This window comes from Triturus cristatus, chromosome 1_2 (genome assembly GCF_964204655.1).
Source record: "Triturus cristatus chromosome 1_2, aTriCri1.1, whole genome shotgun sequence".
Taxonomy (NCBI): Eukaryota; Metazoa; Chordata; class Amphibia; order Caudata; family Salamandridae; genus Triturus; species Triturus cristatus.
This window is the reverse complement of record NC_140580.1, coordinates 1,064,820,374-1,064,842,231: the sequence shown is the minus strand read 5'-3', so window position 1 is coordinate 1,064,842,231 and position 21,858 is coordinate 1,064,820,374. Positions and strand designations below refer to the sequence as shown.

At 48.6% G+C, this 21,858-nt stretch overlaps 1 protein-coding gene across 2 annotated transcripts in view; it reads right to left on the bottom strand.

Annotated features, from left to right (window-relative positions):
* Positions 1-20,154, bottom strand: part of LOC146868662 (collagen alpha-1(V) chain-like) — a 469,251-nt gene extending 449,097 nt beyond the window's left edge. For both annotated transcript variants that reach the window (XM_085612768.1, XM_085612776.1), the window contains exon 1: positions 19,735-20,154. In XM_085612768.1, coding sequence (XP_085468894.1) covers positions 19,735-19,837 — 103 coding nt within the window. In that variant the 5' untranslated portion in view covers positions 19,838-20,154. The remainder of the gene's footprint in view (positions 1-19,734) is intronic.
* Between the last annotated feature and the right edge of the window lie 1,704 nt (positions 20,155-21,858).

Genomic DNA, 21,858 nt, shown 5'->3' with positions numbered 1-21,858 from the left:
TTTGTGCTATCGGTATCTCAAAATCAATTAAAATAAATGCAAAAGAAAATGATTGCCCATGTTTCTAGTAAATCTTGCAATGCATGGAACAAGATTCTTGTTGGTTACTGGTGCCGCGGCTCATGGTGGTATAGGATATTTGCAAGTGATTCTGCTGCCTCGACCTCACCTGGCATTGCTCTGGATGCCAGGCTCAGTGGAGAGGTGGGAGTGTCGGTGATGCCCTGCCGATTGGCGCTGTCATCATCGCAGTCTGATGGATCACCTGCTCTCACGGCTTCACTATCGCCAACAAACTGTCTCCGTTGGCGTGCTAGTACCTTCCATCTGTATACTCATCGTCATCAGCATCACGCATACTCTAGAAGGCTGCCAACAGCTATTGCAGCCCACTCTTTGCTGTCGCTGTCGAGCGATGCCCTGTTATATATACATATATCCTGCAATGACCTGGACGTCTTAGGCAATGCAAGATCAAGAAGCTTCCCAGGATCACACTACATGCCAGAGGGGATTCACTTGAAATCACTCAATAGGAGATGTCTCTTCTTGACTCCTCAGCATGCTAAGGTCATGTTATGTCATGCTAATGTGTCATGTTGTGCGCATGTGCCATCAAGTGATCATGCTCATGCATCCCATCTGTCAGCATTAAGAACCTTCTGCGATGCAGTGCCCCCATTGATCCTTATCCATTATATTGCAGACAGGAACTATATCATGAGACATTACATCAAAAACAGGGTTAGCATAAGGGTTTCATAACTTAAGGGTAAGCGCTACTTAATTTGCATAAAACTGGGAAGAGGTACTAAAATAAATAGTAAAAGGGGGACAGTCAGGATCAAGATCAAGGCTGAGTTCCTCTAATTCTCCGTCTCTCTATAACTCGCATGCGCTGGGGATCCAGGCCTTATGGTGATCGTTTGCAGAAAGATACCTGCGGTGCCCCGGGAACCCTCTTGGTAGTAGAATGCCCCAATGTGAGTGGCGACAACAACGTTTAACTCTATATATTTGTAAGGCCAGGAATATGTCTTCTTATAAATGTAGCCATGTTCAAATCGATTGATCTGAGTATGTGCCAATGTCTATAGATCATTCTGCCACACAGTGCACGAGCACACCAGCCCTACAGAGGGTGGCGGAACAGTCACACATAAAGGTGAGGCTACAAGTAACACAAAAGACACATTATTAACCTCCCAGATCTTTGACATCCCCTCACATTGTTAAGTCCTCTGTTTCTGGGACTTTTTGCTTAGAAGAGAGGAAGCCAAAGCACACTGTCCCCCAAGGGGAGGCAGGGCCAGAACTGTGAGAACATTGAGACCAACGTCCCCAACAAGCTTCAGTTCAAGGGACATTAACCTAACATGGACAAACAAGACAGATTCACTGAGCCTTTCCATATGTAGGGCTGACATATGCCAGGAAACGCATTATAAAAAAGCTTGCACAATGTTCTTGCAATCAAGATAACTAGATTGCGTGCTGCACCCTGTGCGTTATATCACATGACAAAAATATCACATCTACGACATCGGCCTCATCACAATATCACATAGTAGGTCCAAGTAAGTAAATGTGACCTTAACAATAGTAATTATGCATTTACTTGACAAGGTAGCGCTAGGCAGTTTAGTCAGTGCGGTATTTTTGTAGGACGATATCATCAGACTCAATGCAGTGTCCTTCAACTGATTGAAAAATAAAACAAATTGGGAGTGTACAATTTTCCAATCATAAACATGCTTAGTGCAAGCGGGTGCGTGCACTGCGCATCTCTAGGGTAAGAGAAGCAGACAGACATTGCTTACTTTGTGGTGTATCAAGCTGGCAAACTACACCATGCTCATTTTCGGCATGATTCTGACAGAGGTGCCAGTGAGTACTGAAACAGTTGTAAATTAAGCTCATGTGGAAGTTTGAACCACACATGTCATAATTTACACTTATATGTGTGACTCTGGCCTGCAGTGTTCCAGCTGGTGAAGCACAGACCTGCTGGGATCCCCATCTGCAGGGCCACTGATCCCGTGCAGATCCATTCTTTACATTGATGCGCATTGTAAGGAAGAAAGTCCTTGTATGACCTGGAAAGCTGTGGCATCCTGCCTCTCTCTGAGGTTTTCTGACCCTCCATGTTGTTTTCCCTCAGTGGACTCACCCATCTGCTTGCTTTCTGAGGGCGGCCCCTGCTGTACCTGCTCCCCCAGCAGTACAGAAGGCGGTTAGAGTTAGAGGACACTCAAAGTGTAGCCCCACATGTAGTAGAGGAGGGATATCGCCTCCTCACCGGATTATGAGGTCATGGGGTATTAGAATGGATCATCCCGGGGTGGAAGTCACCTACCGGGATCTGCTGACACTGTCTTGTAAAATCTGCTGAGGCCTTTACAACTTCACGTCATTGCTTCCCTTGCATGTAAGTGGTGGGTTGTGCGGCATGTGGCATGTATGTGGTGTGGTTGTGTGTGAGTGGTTGAATGTATGTGGTTGTGTGCTACCAGTTTGTGAATCATTATGTCAGGGGAACTGCTGTCCTCCCAAAGACACAGCCATTGCAGCCGAAGATGAAGGCTCCCCTCCATGTTGCCTTGGTGGCCATGACAACCGTGTAAATTTCCTGTGCAAGCCTCACTGTCAATCTGCCATGAGGCCAGGGTTTACTGCAGAAGTAACCAACTACAGCACAGTGAAAACAATAGGGAAAACAATTTGACTGTCACTGACATTAAAGCCAATTCTTCTTTAAAAAAAAAAGTCCTATTGTACTTGAGCCTCTGTTGCAGCTTTCATTCATGCATTTCTGATCGTGTCTGTGCCATAACAGAAGAGGAGCAAGCAAAGGCAAACCAGTCAGTTGAAGAACAGCAAGCCACCCTCAGTACAAGTACTAATAAAGATGTTTTTTTACAACGAATAACACATTATTCTATTTATCCTTATGCAGGTTGGAGATGGACCCAGAGATGCCTCCCCTCCTCTAGGCATAGAGTTATTTATAGGGAGTGATTCGTGGGTGGCAGTTTGCACACTGCCACTGTCACTACACTTGCAGCACACCTGTCTAGTGTATGTTGACACACGTGTAATTGCTTCTCCTTCCCACTCCTGCAGCTCTGTTCTCCACAGAGACTTTGACGCTGTTCACAGGACTCATCCCTTTCTTTGTCATTGACAAGTAAAACAAGGAAGGTCTTAATCTGTCTTTCTGTCGCCAAGCCACGCCCACTTCACATACCACACTCCACCCAAGAGCCTATTAAAAGGAAAGTCACATTTGAAGAGACAGAAACTGCAATCCTAATGAGAGACTGGTGCGAGTTAGTGCTTCTGAAGTTATAATTGGAGAGCATGTGCGAGCATGTAGCCCCAGGAAGAGAAACACAGATCAAGCCTTCCGGAAGAAACAGAGAAGAGACTTCAGAACACAGAACCAGAGAAGTAAAACACAGAACATAGAGAATAGACTTCAGAACACAGAACCAGAGAAGAGACTTCAGAACACAGAACCGCTGTACCCTGCCACACTAACCCCTTCCATTGAATACCGGAAGAAACAGAGAATAGACTTCAGAACACAGAACCAGAGAAGAGACTTCAGAACACAGAACCAGAGAAGAGACTTCAGAACACAGAACCGCTGTACCCTGCCACACTAACCCCTTCCATTGAATACCGGAAGAAACGGAGAATAGACTTCAGAACACAGAACGAGAGAAGAGACTTCAGAACACAGAACCAGAGAAGAGACTTCAGAACACAGAACCACAGAAGAAACTTCAGAAAACAGAACCACATAAGAGACTTCAGAACACAGAACGAGAGAAGAGACTTCAGAACACAGAACCAGAGAAGAGACTTCAGAACACAGAACCAGAGAAGAGACTTCAGAACACAGAACCACAGAAGAAACTTCAGAACACAGAACCAGAGAAGAGACTTCAGAACACAGAACCAGAGAAGAGACATCAGAACACAGAACCAGAGAAGGGACTTCAGAACACAGAACCGCTGCACCTTGCCACACTAACCCCTTCCATTGAGTTATATTCTGCCCAGCTTGTTTCCTGAAAGAAGGAACACAAGCAACAGAAAGGATTTTGCACTTTGGCATCAGTAAAGTAATTTTGAGACCATGAGGGTGTGGAGTGGATGAGCTAGAATTCCTAGATGAAAAGTTCCATGTTACGGATTTTATATATTTGTTTCATTTTCTGAGGCGATCTCTTGTAGCACTGTAGACTATATGGAATAAAAACAATGTGTGAATTTGCTAAAGATGTGACCAGGATATGGCTTGTCAATGTACAGCTATAGGTAAACTACTGCAGGCCACATGTGGCAGGAACTTGTGGTACACTTTAAAATACAAACTATGGTTAAAAAAGAGCAAGTTCATCTGTAGGGCTGTTTTTCCACTTCCTGTCCCAAAAGTCAGCACCAACCAATCCCAGGAGAGAACACGTCTAGCCTAGTGACTAGATCACCGGTAAATCAGAGCGGTCATTCAACCTCCTGGTCATAGAGTCTTCATGTTTAAGGAGATGGAGATCTCCCTGACATGATGCTGATGCTGTCACAATAATCGAGGTGCAACCGGGGGCCCAGTACTTTGGGGTTTTTGAATGACGTCCCTTTCATGAAAATCCAAGTCAAGGACTCTGGGGCCAATATCTTTCAACCTTTCCTGTGATGGAATGAACTGCTAGGTGTTCACATTCCTAGCATTATAAGAGATGTGAACTAGCTTTGGAGGCCTTTCAAACACACTGCATCTTCAGCCACCCAGCTTTGCACCTATCATACCCTCGGACAGGAAAGGAACCACAAGATCAAAACTCCCAAACAGTTATCTGATGGCACCTCTCAAGTGCCCATCACTGCTAGTAAAGATTTGGATGCTGGTAATGCACATGTTCTTTTTAACAACACAATTGAGGCTGTTTGATTGAATAAGGAACCACAAAAGACATGTAATGGAGGCTGAAATACCAGCCGCGGTCGGTAGTGGGAGTAACTGCAGTGCGGTGACGTGGGGAGGCGGAGGGGCAGGGTGGGGGGTAGTAAACTATGGATTCCGGAGGTTTACAGGTGAGTTAACATATAAATTAATAAAACGAATTTCGTTGCATGCACTGCATCCCCAAATGCGATGCTGTGCAGGCAACGAAATTCGTTTTATTAATTTATATGTTAACTTACCTGTAAACCTCCGGTATCCATAGTTTACTACCCCTCACCCTCCCCCTCCCACTCCCCACATCACCGCCCTGCAGTTACTCCTACTACCGACCGCGGCTGTGAAATATCTGACCACTGTTAAGCAGGATAACCCCGCCCATGAAGGACCATCCCTGAGAATGATGCCAATGGACGGTACTTACCATTTGAAGCAATATACATACCTACATGACCTTGCCAGAGCAACTAAGGAACCAATGCACCCTTTTGCATCCACTCACACTTCACGCTATTGCAGCAGGCACATTAGACACAACTCCTAGTACACAATGGGCACATCATTGTTCCAAGCCGGACAGTTGGCTAAGCATTTGCCACCTCAACAGAACATCGATACCATCTCACCAATCTACACATCAACCTTCCAGAAGACAGTAGCTTACATTTATCACACCTACATGAAAATAGCATTGCATCAAAGACATGGAATGGGGAAAGATGCCTCAAAACATGACAGCTGCCAGGAACCAAGCAGTGGACAACCGCACACTCCACAGAAAGAAACAAGCAGCGATGATTTTGGGCACAAATACAGCTATGAACAAAGATCTATGTTAGGATCCAGCCAGCCACTAGCCAACATAACACAGTATAACAGTGTGTTCAAACCTGGCAGGTGTCTATATGATATACGTCATCTCTAAACCATACAAAACAACCAAATGCAAGGTCAACGGAGTATTTTGACTCCCGACTTAGTAAAATGATATAGAAATATATGTAAAAATCATAGAAATTCCATTTGTTCCATTTGTTTCTGGGTTTGATCTTGGTATAAGCTATAACCTGGTTATCTTAGTGCTACTGGTATTCATTCCTACTCTGGTGAACCTCTATGAACACCACATCTCGAGCAGGCATGCATTATTAGAGCATTATTAGAGCAGTGTGCTTATTTGGTGTCCACATCAAGCTCCCTGTACCTTCTCCTGTCCCTCTCACTTTCATCTCCCAAGTCTAGGACTCGAGGAAGTGGCATTATTCAGGAAAGACATGCAGCATGCTAAATATAACTAGCATGTTCATTCAGGCCTTTAATTTGGGCCTGTACGTAAGAGGAACATAGCAATGTCATTGAACGATCATGAGCTGAAATAGCACAACCTTAGTGTTAGTTGTATGTGCTCAGGGTGTGGGGCTGTGAGATAGGAAGGAGCTGAAAACAGTAGTTGGCGTCTAATCGCAAGGCTTGCCTTCCTTTGTACACATTACTAACTTGAGGTTCTCTTGCACCATGACTAGTGATTTGCTAAATTGGATGGACTAAGAGCCAATGTGGTCTGGTTCCATCTAGAAAATTATTCCTTCTATCAGTTGGCTCTCTTGCCTTATTTATTTCTGTCTGGCTGCCATCACTATATCGGTCTCGCAAACAGGCCCATCCAGCACCCATGGGAGATGTTAAGAACTATTCATGTTCTGAGAAGGGAATGGTTCTTCCCTGTGTGGAAACGTAGAGGAGGTAGGCGGCATGGCACCATACAAAAGGAGGGAAGTACTTGTCACAGTAAGATTCAAGGATGCTTTACACTAGCAATCCTACTGCAGGGCTGAGCAGATACTGAAGCCAGGAATGTAGCCCTCTAAGAGAAGTATTGGCACATGGGAGTAGTGATGAAGTGCTTGGTTAAATGTACCTCCTCAGTGGCTACAGCTGCTTTACAAGCCAATTTCATGCCCTTGCGTATCTTCTGTCCAGTATGTCCAGAACAGAAACGAACACAGAGAGGGCCATATTGGTTACCTAAGATTTTGACAGCAGTGCAATTGCTCAGGCTGCATTTAGAACTAAACTGGATTAGCCCTGTTTTGACACACTCATTTTCATACGTGTCCTAGGACTCTTCAGATTACCACACCAGTGCCTTAAACCCTTAGTTGCAATGGTTTGCAAGCACTTCAAACCCTGAAGTGTACGCATCTTCAAGTCCTTCAAATCCAAAGGAATATGAGTTCACAAGTCTCTCAGCACCATAGCTCCGGGGCTGGACTAGACATTCTGCAACTTTGGCATGTCCTCAAAAAGCAGCAGGAGATGGCGCTGCCATGAATCAACCATGCCCCATCACCCCATTCTAGTTGTTTGCTCCTGCAGCATGGGGATGATTTCAAGATTTGTGCCAGGGCTGATTGGTTTCCAGTCCTGGCCCAGCATGGTTGTATGTGTTTAGATGTACTTTACTCCTGTAATGACTTTAGGAGTCATTCAAATCTCTAGTTGTAAGCTTACAAGCCTCTTAAACCCCATAGTGACTTGGGGGCTCATGACGATGGCAGGCAGCCTCGTTGCGATGATTGGAACCGCCCGCCAGTAATGCGGCGGTCTCACCACACATAATACGATGCGCCCGTCATTATGGCGGGCGCATCCCGGGCCCTTAACATTGCGGACGGTGCTGCTGGATGCAGCACCGTTCGCAATGTCACAATGGCATGCACTGTATTTCCCTGCACTGCGTTGCAGGCACCTTGCAGTGCCTGCCACGCAGTGCAGGGAAATGCAGGGGGTACCATGGGTATCCCACCAGTGCAGCAACACTCCCCCCAAACAAAGGGGGCCGCAACAGTCCCCCAAACCTAATCCCCGCCAGCCTTTCCATGGCGGCATCGCTGCCATGGAAAGGCCTTTTTTCACCCACATCCTAAATTGGTGGACGGTGCCTGTTAGGCACCGCCACCATTTTAGGTGACCTGCACCGTCCGCCAGGCAATCAGTACGATTGCCTTTGGCGGTGAAGCGGCGGACGGACTTTGCATCACTCCTAGCTCTATGAGTTTTCAACTCCATGGAACTCCTAGTTCTATGAGTTTACAACTCCACGGAACTCCTAGCTCTATGAGTTTACAACTCCATGGAACTCCTAGCTCTTTGAGTTTACAACTCCATGGAACTCCTAACTCTATGAGTTTTCAACTCCATGGAACTCCTAGCTCTTTGAGTTTTCAACTCCATGGAACTCCTAGCTCTACGAGTTTACAACTTCATGGAACTCCTATCTCTATGAGTTTACTACTCCAAGGAACTCCTAGGTATCTCAGTTTAGAGCTCATGGAATTCCTAGCTCTGCGTGTTTATAACTCCATAGAACTCCTACTTGTATGGGTTTACAACTCCATGGGACACCTAGCTCTGTGTGTTTACAACTCCATAGAGCTCCTAGCTCTTTGAGTTCACAAGTCCATAGAACTCGTAGCTCTACAAGTGTACAATGTCATGAAACTCCTAGCTCTATGAGTTTACAAATCAGAGCCAAACAGTTTACAACTCCATCAAACTCCTAGTTGTGCGACTTTACAAGCCCTTTGAATCTGCCGACATACTAATTAGAAAATCTGTCAAGACCCTAGCTCTGCGAGTCTAAATGTCCTTCAGTAAGAGTGTTCCGGTGCCACTTTGCATCAGTTCTAACCCCCCTGAGTCTGTGAGGGCTCTGTGCGCCCTTGCTGACTCACTGGACGGGTCTGTGGAAATACTTACAACGGCACATCCATCTTCTGGACAACTAGCTTGGCTCAAGAATGCATTTCAAACCTGGCTTCTTTCAGCCTTTGTGCGTAATGTGCACTCCCATTAACTCAGCCCTCCCTGCTGCTGGAACACAGGGGGGCACTTTACATACATTGCACCAGCCTCAGTGCGAATTTAGACCAACACGCGTGATGGCATTGATTGCACGGCTGTTAGTACATTTTGCCCCACTCTTTTCACCGACAGTGGGACTGACTGCTGTTGTTTCTTTTTTATAAGCGATCACCAATGTAACCTATGCCATCTGGGTCTATTATGGCATGCAGCGACCAAACAGTTCTTGCCACACATCGACCTCTAAATGTGTCCAATGAGCTCGGGGACATGCAGCCACCATAGCCTGACAGATGCAACTAAAGCCCAGAGGCTTTCGGAACAGTCTTTGGTTACTCTTACAGGAGATGCTTTGGGTTGCCAGCTACGAGCCCCTGTGGGCTTTGAATGTCTATCCACAGCCGAACACCCCTGAGGGAGCTTCTAGACGGCCTGTTAGGAATGGTTCCCACTGGGTCCCGTTGGGAGGATGCCCGTGTTTAGGCTTAGAAAGTGCTGTTCGTAAGAATATTCCAGTGACTTCTATGAAGGAGTTGATCGAGTCTGTGGCTTTCGGTTGTCTTTTTAACCCAGTGGGATTTTCTTTTACTTTTTTCTGCTGCACATATATAGTGCATTGTCAAAAGTATATGCTGACACTGGATTCAGTACGGACCATTTCCAACTGGCCAACTGGAAGTTCCACGAGGCACAAACACTACACTGCCCATTTGCAGCTCTTGATTGGAGGATTTAAGTCAAGAACTGGCACGGTTGGCATGCAAAGCTTCACTCTGCAATGCAGAGTTACTACCAATGGCATACGCTGATGGCATTGGCACTGGCGTCGTTCCTTTGCCAGCCAAAGATATACATCTCTCACAGATGCTTATTAAACACGGAGGAAATGGGACATTTAGTTCTAAAAAAAAAATCAGGGAAGCACCTGTACCAGAAGTGATGTCTCAGGGTTTGGGGCAAACGTAATAGTCTTGGAAGTAGAATTTCCCGGTTTTGAATTCCAGCCCATTACAGACAACGGGTGTGATCTTCGGCAAACAGATTGACTGCATTCACTGTCTCAGCTAAATAACTTTTTGGAAGTCCTGAAAGACATTCTGACACCCTAAAAGTTTCTGCACTGTGTGTTTACAGTACCCAGCACGTCATTTAATCCCCAGGGTCACGTCACAGGAGTGAGAGAGAGGAGAGCCCAGGATTCGGGCACGCTGCCACTCGTACCAGGCTGCCGTAGGCACTGGTCTGGCCGCCATGCACGAGACACTTCACATGCCTGTGACTAAGTCCGTCAAGATGCAGTTGTGTGAATCGGATGTGACTGACCTCTTGGGAACAGATGATGCGAGAGGAGGGTGTAAGGTCTAAGTCATAACATGCACGGACCATAACTCAGGGATGGAGCGTGGGAACCGTGGTCATGCCACCTAGGCAGCGGGTGCTATGGTGTTTACAAGGAATGTTCCGCCTAACACAGTTTGGGGGCATTAAGTGACCCGCAATACAAAATCCTGGAAACATGCATTCGTGTTATTTTGTCCAAATGAACTACTGTGGCTTTTTTGGAGCTTGAAAAACTGAAAGTTAAAACTTGGCAGCCACCGTCGCTCTCCCTCTTAACATTCTCTGACACGTTTCAGTGGAAAAGTGCAACAGGATACTTTGTTGCACGGTGTGGAACACTTCTGCTAATTAGCCACATAAAGTAATAAAATATCTTTTTCCATTGTGTCTGCCAGGTTTTAACTTTCAGGCGCAAAAGTTGAAAAAAAGACAAACGTCACGTTGGAAAAAAACAAAATGATTGGAAGATTCTAGTATTTTTTATAATGTGGGCTACTGAAATACCGAAGAAAACGTGTTGGGTGGGACATTCCCCTTTAATGGGAATTGGTTCATAGATCAGCTCTAGAAAAGGAAACCGTCCACTTCTTCAAAAAACAAGATACTCCCTCTTTATGCACGAGACGGTTTGGAGAGTTGAGACAGTCCCACAACTGTTCTACACTAGTGCCAGCAGATGTGTAAAGACGGTCAGGGGCAATGTAGCTCCTGGTGTGGTAATTCATGGAGTGAACAGATTTTTCTCCTGCCAATATGACAGAAAGAGTGCTCCACCAGGGCAAAAATGGAGGCTACTACTGGTGTAATGTTTAGAATATGGATAAAGAACAGCACTGCACCTTTTGAGCGCTCTCTGTATATCTGACTGAACCCTCCGCTGCTCTCTAGTGTACAGCACTGTGCAGCTTGTGAACACACTATGTATGTCTGACTCAACTCTGGTTGCTCTCTAGTGTACAGCACTGAGCGTGTGCTCACTCTGTATCTACGACTGGAACCCGGCTGCTCTCCTGTGTACAGCACTGTGCGTGTGCTCACTCTGTATCTACGACTGGACCCCGGCTGCTCTCTGGTGTACAGCACTGTGCACCTTGTGAACACACTCTGTATGTCTGACTCAACTCTGGCTGCTCTCTAGTGTACAGCACTGTGCACCTTGTAAACACACTATGTATGTCTGACTCAACTCTGGCTGCTCTCTGGTGTACAGCACTGTGCGTGTGCTCACTCTGTATCTACGACTGGAACCCTCCGCTGCTCTCTAGTGTACAGCACTGTGCAGCTTGTGAACACACTCTGTATGTCTGACTCAACTCTGGCTGCTCTCTGGTGTACAGCACTGTGCATGTGCTCACTCTGTATCTACGACTGGAACCCTCCGCTGCTCTCTGGTGTACAGCACTGTGCACCTTGTGAACACACTCTGTATGCCTGACTCAACTCTGGCTGCTCTCTAGTGTACAGCACTGAGCGTGTGCTCACTCTGTATCTACGAATGGAACCCGGCTGCTCTCCAGTGTACAGCACTGAGCGTGTGCTCACTCTGTATCTACGAATGGAACCCGGCTGCTCTCCAGTGTACAGCACTGTGCGTGTGCTCACTCTGTATCTACGACTGGACCCCGGCTGCTGTCTGGTGTACAGCACTGTGCGTGTGCTCACTATGTATCTACGACTGGACCCCGGCTGCTCTCTGGTGTACAGCACTGTGCAGCTTGTGAACACACTCTGTATGCCTGACTCAACTCTGGCTGCTCTCTAGTGTACAGCACTGAGCGTGTGCTCACACTGTATCTACGACTGGAACCCGGCTGCTCTCCAGTGTACAGCACTGTGCGTGTGCTCACTCTGTATCTACGACTGGAACCCGGCTGCTCTCCAGTGTACAGCACTGTGCGTGTGCTCACTCTGTATCTACGACTGGACCCCGGTTGCTCTCTAGTGTACAGCACTGTGCACCTTGTGAACACACTATGTATGTCTGACTCAACTCTGGCTGCTCTCTAGTGTACAGCACTGAGCGTGTGCTCACTCTGTATCTACGAATGGAACCCGGCTGCTCTCCAGTGTACAGCACTGTGCGTGTGCTCACTCTGTATCTACGACTGGACCCCGGCTGCTCTCTGGTGTACAGCACTGTGCACCTTGTGAACACACTCTGTATGCCTGACTCAACTCTGGCTGCTCTCTAGTGTACAGCACTGTGCGTGTGCTCACTCTGTATCTACGACTGGACCCCGGCTGCTCTCTAATGTACAGCACTGTGCACCTTGTGAACACACACTGTATGTCTGACTCAACTCTGACTGCTTTCTAGTGTACCTCACTGTGTGTGAGCGCACTCTGTATCTGCAACTGAACCCCCGCGGTTCTCTAGTGTACCACGCTGTGCATATTGTGCACACACGCTGCATGCATGACTAACCCCGCCCAGGAGGGCTAGTACCTTCGAGCTACCAAGCTGCTACCTGAACCCCATCTTCCTTTGTCTGGCACAAATGAAAAACACGGCTTGGATGGTGCAAAACAGCTGCAGGTCCTCTTTATTCACATATTGATATGCAAAATTCACAGATCATTATTTAAAATATGCAGAACATCATCATTGTCCACATTATCTGTAGCTCAACAGCAGTAGAACTTAGTCCATAACAGCACCTTGTGACAGCCCCCTGAGCGGAAGCCCTTTCCCAGCCAGGGTCTAGCACCTCTCCTGCGGCTTCTAGGCTACACCTTGCTGCCAAGTGTTGTGGGTGGCCTTCGGGCCTGCTCTGGACTGCAAGTGCTGTGTCCGCCCTCTGTTAACCACAGGCCGACCCCATAGCCTGCTCCCGGTGCCCAAGCCATAAGGCGTCCCAAGGGCACGTGCTTCGGTGGCTCCACCTTAGGCTACTGCGCTCCCTCTGCTGTCCTTTTGTGCTGTCCCTGCATTGCTAAAGCACATCCGCAATCCACGGCTGCGGGCCTGCGTTACCGATGTGGGTGGGTGGGTCAATGGCAAAGGCACATGCTGCTTTGGGGGACCCGCCACGGCCTTTTACCTTGTGGCACACACACCGGGATGCTCCTCCCCCCTTCCGATTTGTCACTTTAAACCACGCGGACCAATCGGCGCCCAGCATTTTCCCAGGCTCAGCTGCGCGGTTCCTGGCCCCGATGGGGGTTTGTCACGGTTCCTCACTGTTCCAGCTGCGCCTCCCTGGCCCACATTCTAAAACATCAGCTGCAGTTTAGTGCTCTGCACTGTGCACGTTGGGAGCGCACTCTATATGTGACTGGAGCCCCGCTGCTCTCTAGTGTACAGCACTATGTACACTTTTAGTGCACTCTGTATGTCTGACTGAAACACCTTCTCCTCTCTAGTGACAGGGTTGGATTGGGATTAAAAATTGGCCCGGGCACGCTAAAAAAAGTGGCCCACATTTGTATATTGCCTTTCCGCAAAACACTGCTTAGGCGAAATTGTATTTAAAAAAGAGGGGGGGGGGGGGGGGGGGGGTAAAAAAAAATGCACGGATTAGTTTACACTGGTGAAACACACCTGAAAACAAGTGAGATCACTTTCCCTTAGGCCCCCTGCCCCTGCTCAAACTGCATATATTAATGGGCCAGCCCATTGAGAGAAAGGGAGTGACACCTCTGCGGGTTGATAAAGGAAAGGTAAAGGATGCCCATCTACCTCTAAAAAGGCCCCTCAGGCACCCACTGGGCCGCTGGCGGCATCCGAACAACACAGAAACCGCCCAAATTGGACCCGCAGGCTGCTCAGAAAAACAGCCCACACTTGGAATTGGGATACCGGCCCCTCGGGCATTGCCCGAGTGCCGCGTTACCAATCCGACCGTACACTCTGAACGCACTCTGTATCTCTGACGGAACGCCGCTACTCTGTAGTGTACAGCACTATGTGCACTTTAAGTGCACTCTGTGTGTTTGACTGAAACCCATGCTGCTCTCTAGTGCACTTGTTTAGCAAAACAGGCTTGGGTCCTTATACTACCTGGACTTGACCACACAACCTAGTGTTAAAGAAACATAGAGTCCAGATAGACCATTCGTGGTAAATGAATATTGAAACGAAGCCTTGGGTGGCACTTCTACAGTGTGTGATTTATTTCACTTTTCTTTAGAAATTGTCCTAACATTCTTTTCATGTCATATGTCGGACAACACTTTTTGTTTTGACACATAAACAAAATCATATGGTGTGATATTCTGATGCCCTAATGCCAGCGAGGAATATGAGCCTTTGCCCCTGGTTGGGTAGTAACAGACAAGTACAATGGTGCGAGCACTGGACCCTTCACGCCAGTGGGGCCCGGTGCTACTGCACCTGCTGCACTAACCACATAAACGCCCGTGTAGCCCGCCTGCACTAAAACAGAGCAGCCCTGCGAAGAACCTAAAGCTATGGAGTCCTGCAGGGCTGAGCCCCTACTGCCTCGCCGGAAGTGCAGCAGCTGTGCAGGGGCGTGCAGCTCCTGCCCTGCCTGAAGCACAGCCGCTGTGCAGGGACGTGCAGGTCCTGTTCCACCAGATGTACAGCAGTTGTGCAGGGCCGAGACCCTCCTTCCCCGCCAGAAGTGGAGCAGCTGTGCAGGGGCGTGCAGGTACTGACAAACCTACAGGTCGTGTGGACAGGGTGGGTCGCTTAGGGTTCACTTATGCGACGGTGCCAGCTCCCAGGCATCTCAAGCCCCTGCTAAGAAGCAATTGCTTGTGCACTGTAGATAAAGGTGGGCAGCACACAACATAGCATAACCGATCGGTGCGGGGGTCTCGCGTAGATGGACACACCCACTATGAGCATACGTAGGCCCCGCCAGACTCCAAGAACCTCTGGCACGCGCGAGTGACGTTTGTAAAGCACAGCTGGAGAGGAGGGGATGGGGTTCATCTTTCTCTCGGTTCAGATCAGACGCCTTCGAAGTTCGACTCAGAAGATAGAGTGCGGGTACAGGACGCCGCCCCTGCCAGACACACAGGCCCCGCGCGACCGGGTTCTAATTGAAGGACATTTGGCAATGTACACTGTCCAATCCGATGTCCCGGGGTCGGGAACCGAGTAGATGAGTTATCTGTTAACCTTCATTTACCAAGCATTCGAGTTATCTGTGAAGCTTCAGTATCCGAGCAGTCGAGTAAAATGTAAAGCTTCAGTAACCGAGTAGTAAAGCTACAGTTAAAGGCTTCATTAACCAAGTAGTCAAGTTTTCAGTAACCGAGTAGTCGAGTTATCTGTGAAGCTTCAGTAACCGAGCAGTCGAGTTATCTGTGAAGCTTCGGTAACCGAGTCGTTGAGTTATCTGTTAACCTTCAGTTACCTGTATCTGTGAAGCATCAGATACGGTGTAGTCGAGTTAACTTATTTGTGAAGCTTCAGTATCTGTCAAGATTCAGTTTTGGAGTTCTCTGTAATGCTTCAGTACCTGAGTAGTCGGGTTATCTGTAAAACTTCAGTATTGTTAAAGCTTCTGTAATCGAGTAGTTGAGTTATCAGTCACCAAGTAACCGAGTAGTAAAGCTACAGTTAAAGGCTTCATTAACCAAGTAATCAAGTTTTCAGTAACCGAGTAGTCGATATATCTGTAAAGCTTCAGTAACCGAGTGGTAGAGTCATCTACATCTTCAGCGTCCGATTAGTCGAGATATCTGTAAAGCCTCGCCTGTGAGAAGCATCCCGTTGTGCTTCACAGCAGTGCAGGGAGGGGGTGCGGGCGCAGGGGCGCGTTCCGAAAGTAAAGCTCAAGTAATCGAGTTATCAGTATCCGAGTTATTAATAGCCGAGTAGTTGAGTTATCTGCAAACCTTCAGTAACCGAGTAATGGAGTTATTATAACCGAATAGTCGAGGTTTCTACAAAGCTTCAATAACCAACTAGTAGGGCTACATGTAAAGCTTTAGTAACCAAGTAGTCAAGTTATCGGTAACGGAGTAGTCAGCTATCAGTAGAGCTTCAGTAGCCGAGTGCTGTAAAGATTCAGTAACCGAGTAGGCGAGTTATCTAAATCTTCAGAAACCGAGTAGTCGGGTATCTAAATCTTCAGAAACCGGGTAGTCGAGTTGTCTAATCTTCAGAGTCCGACTAGTCGAGCGATCTAAATATTCAGTGTCTGAGTAGTCGAGTTATCTAATCTCCAGTGTCCGAGTAGTCGGGGTATCTAATCTTCAGAGTCCGAGCAGTCGAGAGATCTGAATATTCAGTACCAAAGTAGTCGAGTTATCTAATCGCCTGTGTCCGAGTAGTCGAGGTCCGAGTAGTCGAGTCATCTAATCTGTGTCCGAGTAGTCGAGACATCTGTAAAGCCTCGCCAGTCAGAAGCAGCCCCGTTGTCCTTCGCAGTTGTGCAGGGCGGGGATGTGGGCGCACGGCCGCGTTCCTACAGTACAGCTCAGCACAAAGAGAGGAGACCCTACCCCGCCCCTTCTAGCAATATCAGGCTCGGCCTGGGGGGGGCGTTACTGAGAACATTTTTATTGTAGCAGGAGCATCTCGACCATAAGATGGGGTTTACAGAACAGTGTGACAGTGAGGCCCCGTTGAGACCGTATACAAAGCAACTGTGTTGGACAAGGGCATTCAATTTAGTCAGCACCCGATACAACTTTTAAAATAAGGAAGGGAGATAAACTGATTTTCCCTAAACCCCGCCATACGCCTTTTAAAACATATTCACAGTGTAAGATGGAAGGAGAAACATTGATTGCCTTAAATCACACAATTAGTCACATGCTGAAGCAAGGATTATGAACAGGGTTCAGCGGTTCCAAATAATCTAGTTCCGATTTGACATCCGCGCTCGTTCTGTGAGGCATGTGGCATGTGGCCTTGTCAAGTGCCGACACTGATCGCTGTTCAGAAAAGAAGTTCCTACGCACGCAATGGCTGGGGCATTAAAGCGCTGCACATCGAGGGGGGGTGGGTGGCAATGCGATATGACGGGCATCGATCGTGGTAGAGTACGAGATGGACTCAGGGGCCCAGGTAAGGGATGGGAGCCCACATTGATGAAAAGTTAGGTGTTCCTTGAATATAAAGTCTAATCCTGGCTTGATCCGATTGTGTGATCCTGGGCAAGTCACTCGACCTCACTGTCAACCAGGTCCCATACCTGCCAACCCCGTGAGGTCTTATAAATCCAGCATCTGCCATACATAAAGGTTGACATTTACTCCCAAAAATGGGTACCGCCGAAATGAATGCTCCTGACTCCAGTGTTGCCGGTCCCTCCCATGCCACGCTCTTCACTCTGACCTTGTGGTTGCAGCACCGTGACCTTTGAAATCTGTCGTGATACATCTCCAGTCACTAAACACAGCTGTCCTGGTGACACCAGTGCACTCCAGGACTGGGAGCTGAAAAAGACCCTGCGTCCTCCAGTGCCCATGGAAGGACCGGGTGCGGGGGCCGGAGAGGGGCGAGGAAGGGGGCGGGGGATGGTTACTATTGACAGAACTGTTCTTCATTAGGGAAAGGTTCACTGGAAAAGTGATCGCACCGGGCGCCTAGAAGCCAGTTTCCAACAGGGCTTTCGAAGCACACGTCCTCGTGTGGGGTAGTGGGAGTGTCGTTACTCCACCCTAGGGACAGAGATCTGCTCGGCTATGTCAGTCCTAAGCTATGCCATCTGAACTCCCAACCTCGCCCACCACCTTTGAACTCTCTTTCATTTCTCAGACGTCAAAGAGACGCACAGTTCTTTTTTTAGAGCAGCCTCGAAAATACACCAAGCCTTGGCACCTTTTATCGGGTTAAATGAAAGTAAAGCACCAAGACTTCACAGTCGAACCAGTCGTGCTGGAGTGGTGACGTGTCCTGGTGACTACATTGCAGAGACCTGAGCCTGTATCCCATTTGACTGAAATGTGTGATTCTGGACAAGCTACTTCTTTTAAGTAACCACACCTGTCTATATTTGCGAACGCCTAGAAGCTGTTTAGGGGACTTCTTGGCTGAATAGTTTTTTGAGCTCTAGTTCCCAGGCTTGTTCTAGTCTTTCTCTGACATAGCTACAGGCTCACAGAGTGGGTTCGGTGGCCACACACTGCACCGAGAAAAACGAAAAGCCCTATCTGCATCACGTGTTCGCTACTTCCATAAACTGTGTGATCCTGGGCAAATCCATTTTGCTCTATGTCCCTCGATTCCATTATCTGACTAACATATATATGTACAACGGGAAAAAACACAAATCAGCCAGATTTGAATACTGTGAAGCAAAGTTGTTCGAACGTTATTGCTGTTCTATTTTGTGATTGGAAGTCGAAAGTGTATCTGGGGGTTGGGGGGAGAAATCATGCACTAAAGAGCGCAGATAAACGAGAGAGGGAGCGAGAGTCAGTAGCATGTTTTATGCTACTAATGGGGATTAAGGCAAGTACCGAGAAAGCACAATAGGGGGCAAACTTTTTCCAGGTTTGTACAGGGAAAAATATCTGCATACATGTTGTGGGCTGTGCAGTTGAATTCCTTTGATCTGTGCAAGACGAGGACAGAAAATGCCTCGACAAGGAAAAAGTTTGCCCTTATATAACCAGCAGTCGCCGAATCGAGCAGCGCGCCCTGCACTGGTACAGGGAACGAAGTGAGTGTTAAAGCGCGCGCCCTCGAGCTCCGAAGAGTTCATTGCAAAGCCGGGGCTGCAGAGGATGAAGTCTCGCCGCTCTCCCTCTCAAGGCCCCGGGGCACATCGTTTTCAGAGCACTTTGCTGATGTAAAGCCGGCTCTTTAGAAGCTCGAGCCATCACACACAGTGCGCTCTTTTGCTGTTTTCTTTCAAGAGGCACAAGAAGCGATGCCATTGGTAAAAACAAGATATACAGCCAGCCATCTGACGCACGCAGGCACGGTGTTACCCCAAAAACAGAAATCCTGCTCACACGGGACCTACGGGAGACAGGGAAGGGGCAACGTCATCAAAGAGGGGTCTGGCGAATGAAATGGGGCCCGTGGGAGGACGCATAGGCTGGGGTAAGGTGGTGGTGGAAGGGCTCGAGTGTGAGTGGGAGCGAAGCACCGGCGCCATGCAAGGGAGAGGAGGGGGGCGCTCACGTCCGAAAGGGGTGAGGAGATAATTGAAGGTTGGGGAGAGGAGGGCGCACACCCTGAAGGGGTGAGGTGGCAAAGGAATACGGGACGTGCAGGTTGGAGGAGTGTGAGGGCACAGATATTTAAAGGGTGGGCGAATAGGCAGAGGGGAGCAGACATCCCAAAGATAGATGGGGGGAATGGGAACAGGGAGGGAAGGGGTACTATTCTAAAGGGGGAGATGGAAAGGGACTAAGGGCATAGGGTGGAGAAGGGGCACGCGTCCTCGGGTGGCACTGATGAAAGGGACGGGGGAATAGGGGGTGGGTGTGAGAGGACGGGGGAAAGAGTGGGGGCAAGTCCTGAAAGTTGGGCCAGGGGGTTTGAATTGAATGTAGAACCGAGATGGTGAATTTGGGTAAGAGTGGGGTGCACTGCTTTTTTATTAGGGGGCGGGGAGGGAGTAAAAGTGGGCAGACAGCCAGCTTGACACATTGTCTGTCAAACACCCCGTTTGCAAAGGCCCCCTTACCTGCATTGCACTGGGTGAATACATAGAGAGAGAGGGCTACAAACAGAGGCCAGTCCCGTATCGACGTCCTCCGTTTCCACCTTGTGTGCCTGTCCTGCGCCATCGCCTCCGCCAGGAGCTGGGTCCAGTCCCCCCGTCCTCTGCTTCAGGAAGCCGGGACAGTATCAGACCGTAGAGCGGAAAAACAGAAGGGAGCAAACTGGGCGAGGGTACCCCTTTAAAAAGAGGGGCAACTTTTATGAAGCCATTGGTGTTGGTTGACGTTTCTTCTCTTGTTGGGTGGAGTGATGCGTGGCCCCCAAGTTCCTTCCTTCACCCCCTTCTTTTTCTCCTTCCCTCTCCTCCTCCTCTCACTCGGCTTCCCTCCACTGCCTCGGTCTGACCCTTCTGGGGTGTTCCCTGGACTGACACCCCGTGCCCGGCTGATCTGGGAGTGGAAGCCCTACGAGGGCAGATGCAGAGGCTGTCAGTCCCGGGGCAGGGCGTCGAATCAGGAGCCGCGGGGAGACCCGGAGCTCGGCCCCCTTCTGATACAGGAGACCGGGGAGGGGAAAACGTGTGTTAAAAAAAACGAGAGACGGCGAGCGAAGGGGGGAGAGAGAGGGAAGAAAGGCTGTGTGGCATGTTCGGAGGAGAACAGAAAACAGAGGGAAACCTGAGCTGCTTCAAAGATCTGTGAGATCCGACCAAAGGCAGGGGGAGTGGTCCTGGCGAGCGGCGAGCAGGGGAGCTGCAGGGCGGCAAGTACAAACTCAGCACCGGATGAAATTGACACGAGAAACTGACCAGGCGCTGCGAGGCTCTGTGGCACGTCCACTGCCAAAGGAGAGGCGCACTTCACGCGCCATCGCACCGGCACGTGGAGTTTACACTCCACTATGTGCATAGGGCCCATAACAGCATTACTGACTGCTTATATGGCGCACACTACAAACTTCATTGCCTTTAAGCACTAGACTTTTGCTCATTTCCCAAATCAATGTTCCTCATGTTATCAAACTCAGGAGGTTAAAGACCAGTGGTGGCTCGCACAGGTAACGCTGTGGGGCAGTGAGGCTGGGCGGTGTGGGGGCGGGGGGGGGGGGGGGGGGAAGGGAGGTGGGGTAGTGGAGTTCGACATACAACAGGAAAAATTAAAGTAAAGAAATAAATAAATAAAAACACTTACCTTGCACTGTCGAGCACAGGGTAAGTGGTTTTATTTATTTACTTTCACCTTTCCTGTCATATGTCGAACTCTGCTACCCCCGCAACCCGCCCCGCCTCACCGCCTCACAGTGTTACCTGTGCGAGCCTCCACTGATAAAGACTGGTCTACACCTGTGACATGCACGTTTCTTAAGAAGGTTGGGCGGAACTCAGAGAGTTTCACTCAGCGTAATTCCGCAGAGTTACAGAAAAACTCAGCGAGATTCCGCCATGAGCGGAAACTATGCAGCTCGTGCAGTTCATGCTGCTCGCACTGCATTCAGCAGTGTAGCACGAGCAGCACTGAAAGTCAGTACGAACTGCACCATGCGTTGCTCAGGAGCGCATAGCAATTCGAGTTGATTTTGCTGCCACTCAAGTAGAAAATCTACTCAGATGGCAGCCCTTAGACCACGACTGCTCGGCAACGGGCAATGCCGGCGACTGCCCCATTAGACAATCACCCTAGGGGTTGCCAAATCTCGCTCATGCTCGTCAGCTCGCATATTTTGAAGCCTCGTGGGAGAAAAATTCTGTCATGTGGCGATTGGCGGAATCTGGCCAGAGTTCAGCATTAAAGAGTATTGCGAGGGGCCAAAATCCCGCCAAATCCGTGGCCACAACTGACTATTTTGCCCTCCCCTATAATGCATCACACATCGCAACTCACTAGTCTCTAAACACTAGTCTATTGGGTAGGGTTTCTCATGTCAATGATACTTATTAAATCTGTGTATTATAGTGTGCCTTGACAGGTGTGTAACCCATCGAGCTACCTTTCAGTGCTGCGGTTCTGAGATGAAACGCATCTCATTGGTTGTAAGGCAGAGATCTCACCGTCCACCAATGTGCACAACAGAGAGATCACGGGCACAAGAAACAAAAATAAAGTTTTGTAAGAAAAACAGTTACAGAGGAATACAAGCCATTTATATG